Here is a 2,391-nt window from a genome sequence, read left to right as displayed (position 1 = left end):
CGGGCTGGAAGGAGACTGGTTCCAACGGAAATAGAGAAATTTGGAGGTGGAATATGGATGGGAATGGGGTTGTGTGGGAACATGAGGAGTTCTGCTCTGGAAAGGTTGAGTTTGAGATGCCCAAAGGACATTCAATGCCCACTAGGCAAGGTGAGGTAAGGCAAGGCTGGTGTTCAGGAGAGAAACTAGGGCTTGATACCTGGATCTGGGAGTTACCCGTGGAGAGACGATGAGGAACTCTGTCGGAACTGATGAAATCTCTGAGAGAGCGAAGGAGGAGAAGAGGGCCCCGGACACAGAGCTTTGGGGGCTGGGGCAGCAAAGGAGACTGAGTTGGGGAGTGGCCAGACAGGTGGAGTAAAACCTCAGGGAAGAGAAAGTGTCCAGAGGGGGGATTGTCAAGCGTTAACAGCATCTTGGTCTTGTCAAAGGGACTCAAGGAACCGGGAAGACACAGACTGTCCCTCCTGTCGCTTTCTGCTGGCCCATCCCCACACTCACCCGGCCGCTCTCCACTATCTCCTTCTGGAGGTCTTTGGAGGCTACAATGAGGATCTGAATTGCCTGCATCAGGCTGGTACAGGAGCTGAGGATCCTGCAAAACCAAGCCCCACAGATGCTTATCCCCTCAACAGCGAAGCCAAGTCTGGAGTGTTCGAGGGAATGGAGAGCTAGGAATGAACTGTATTCTTCTAGAAGGATTCTAGAGAGAGATGTCTGAGGAGAAGCTGGGGAGGCGAGGCATCTCGATCACGGGTCCTCCAAGGAGACGGTGCTTACAGGCTGTCTCCTGAGAGTCAGCCAGAGGTCACGTTCCCTGGTAGTGGGATGTTCTTTTCTATTTATCCTCCACTGTCATGCCAGTACCCTAAGGAATCCTGTGTTATCTGCTCAGGGGGGACGGTGCAGACCCAACCCCTACCTGAAAGGGCCTAAAGTGAGGCTTCCAAATTTCAGGGCCCTAGAGTTTCTTACTCTTGTTGGCATGACCTCCGTTGAAACCTCAACAAACTATCTTTGCTGATGATCTTCAAGTGTCACCCCTCTGTGGCCAAACTGTGGCTGAACCTCCAAGCTTAGCTAGGCTGGTCCTATGACAAAAGCCAGCCCATCATTGGGACCATTCTCTGTGCCTTGCCATCGGCACATTGCCTGCTTGAGCTGACACTGGGCTGAACAGCTTTTGAGAACCCAGAGTCGACTCTGCTCCATGATAAAGCAGGAGAGGAGGCCAGGAGAACAAGGTAAGCACTAACTGAAATCCTCCAACAAGTGTTCAAGGGGCCTGCCCTGGCTACCTTGGAGTCAGAGCACTGGTCATACTGACCTTTCATTCACCTCTAGTTTGACCCCTGTGTCTCCAGCTCGGGACTTGTTGAGCATCTCCTGTTAACAAAGAGGAAGAAGGAAGCATGGAAGGAAGATGGGTGCTGGAAGGGGTAAGCCTCTGTGTCTGCCCCATGGAGAGTGGCCAAGGAGAAACCCAGACCTAGAAAGGTCCTTCCTCAGAGGTGCCCCACCCAGCCCTTGGGAGTGTTAGGAAGAGAATCCAGCCCAAGTGTTTGCGTAGCTGCTCACTAGAGACAGGATGCTTCTCCTTCTGTAACAAATAGTACCCACCCCTCTGGCACATGAACCACTCTGCACCATTGCCTAAGACAAGAGAGGCAGATGGCCTCTGGGTATCCATGCCAAGTGGGCAATGTCCTTTTCACCAAAGGACTCGTTTCTAACCCACGTCCAGGCTTCTCCTGGGTGTGCTGCCCCTGGGTAACTTCTGTGTACTTTCTGGCCCTCAGGGAGTCAAAGGGATCTTGGCCTTGGTTTGGCTAGGGCTCTCGCCCTCTGGTCTCTAGGTACTCTCCTCTCATGGTCAAGGCCCCATGTCTTGACAGGGCAGGAACTCTCCCTCTGAATCCTGGGCCCAGCCAGTAGATGACTCTTACCTCGATCCTGGCCGTGGCTGTTTCAATGGCAGCTGCGGCGGCAGCCATCTCTCTGTCCACCAAGTCTCCCAGCTCCTCCTGCTTAATGTCCAGGCCTCTGGGTCTGAGCTCCTAGAACCGAAGCACAGAGGCTGAAGAAAAGTCCTCTTCCAACCTGTCGGGCTTCCAGATCTCCCTTTGAGGGACTCCGGGACTTCTGACGCTTCCTGCTGATAAGGGCTGCAAAGGTTTGACTGAGGGCCAAGGGACAGCCATGCTCCCACACACACTTCTGTCAGTCACCAGCTGGAATGTTGTTCCTGTCCCTCCATCTGCCAGGCATGGCAACCGTGTGTAACCCTACACAGCTGGCTTATTCTTGCCTTCGGGCCCTCGCACATGCTGCTCTGAGAGTCTAGCTCAAAACTCAACTCCCTTCCAAGGAACTGACCATATTAATCTCATC

At 53.5% G+C, this 2,391-nt stretch overlaps 1 protein-coding gene across 4 annotated transcripts in view; it reads right to left on the bottom strand.

The window, feature by feature from the left end:
* HIP1 (huntingtin interacting protein 1) overlaps positions 1 to 2,391 on the bottom strand; it is a 131,514-nt gene that overhangs the window by 8,314 nt on the left and 120,809 nt on the right. For all 4 annotated transcript variants that reach the window (XR_003569047.1, XM_027861767.1, XM_027861769.1 and 1 more), the window contains 3 exons: positions 1,947 to 2,057; positions 1,328 to 1,386; positions 502 to 595 (listed from right to left, as the gene is read on the bottom strand). Coding sequence is in view for 3 of the 4 variants with exons in the window: in XM_027861767.1 (XP_027717568.1) it covers positions 502 to 595; positions 1,328 to 1,386; positions 1,947 to 2,057 (264 nt within the window). In the remaining variant the exon portion in view is untranslated. The remainder of the gene's footprint in view (positions 1 to 501; positions 596 to 1,327; positions 1,387 to 1,946; positions 2,058 to 2,391) is intronic.

This window comes from Vombatus ursinus, unplaced genomic scaffold (assembly GCF_900497805.2).
Source record: "Vombatus ursinus unplaced genomic scaffold, bare-nosed wombat genome assembly UNPS02014768.1, whole genome shotgun sequence".
NCBI lineage: Eukaryota > Metazoa > Chordata > Mammalia > Diprotodontia > Vombatidae > Vombatus > Vombatus ursinus.
This window is presented reverse-complemented; position numbering and strand designations above follow the sequence as displayed.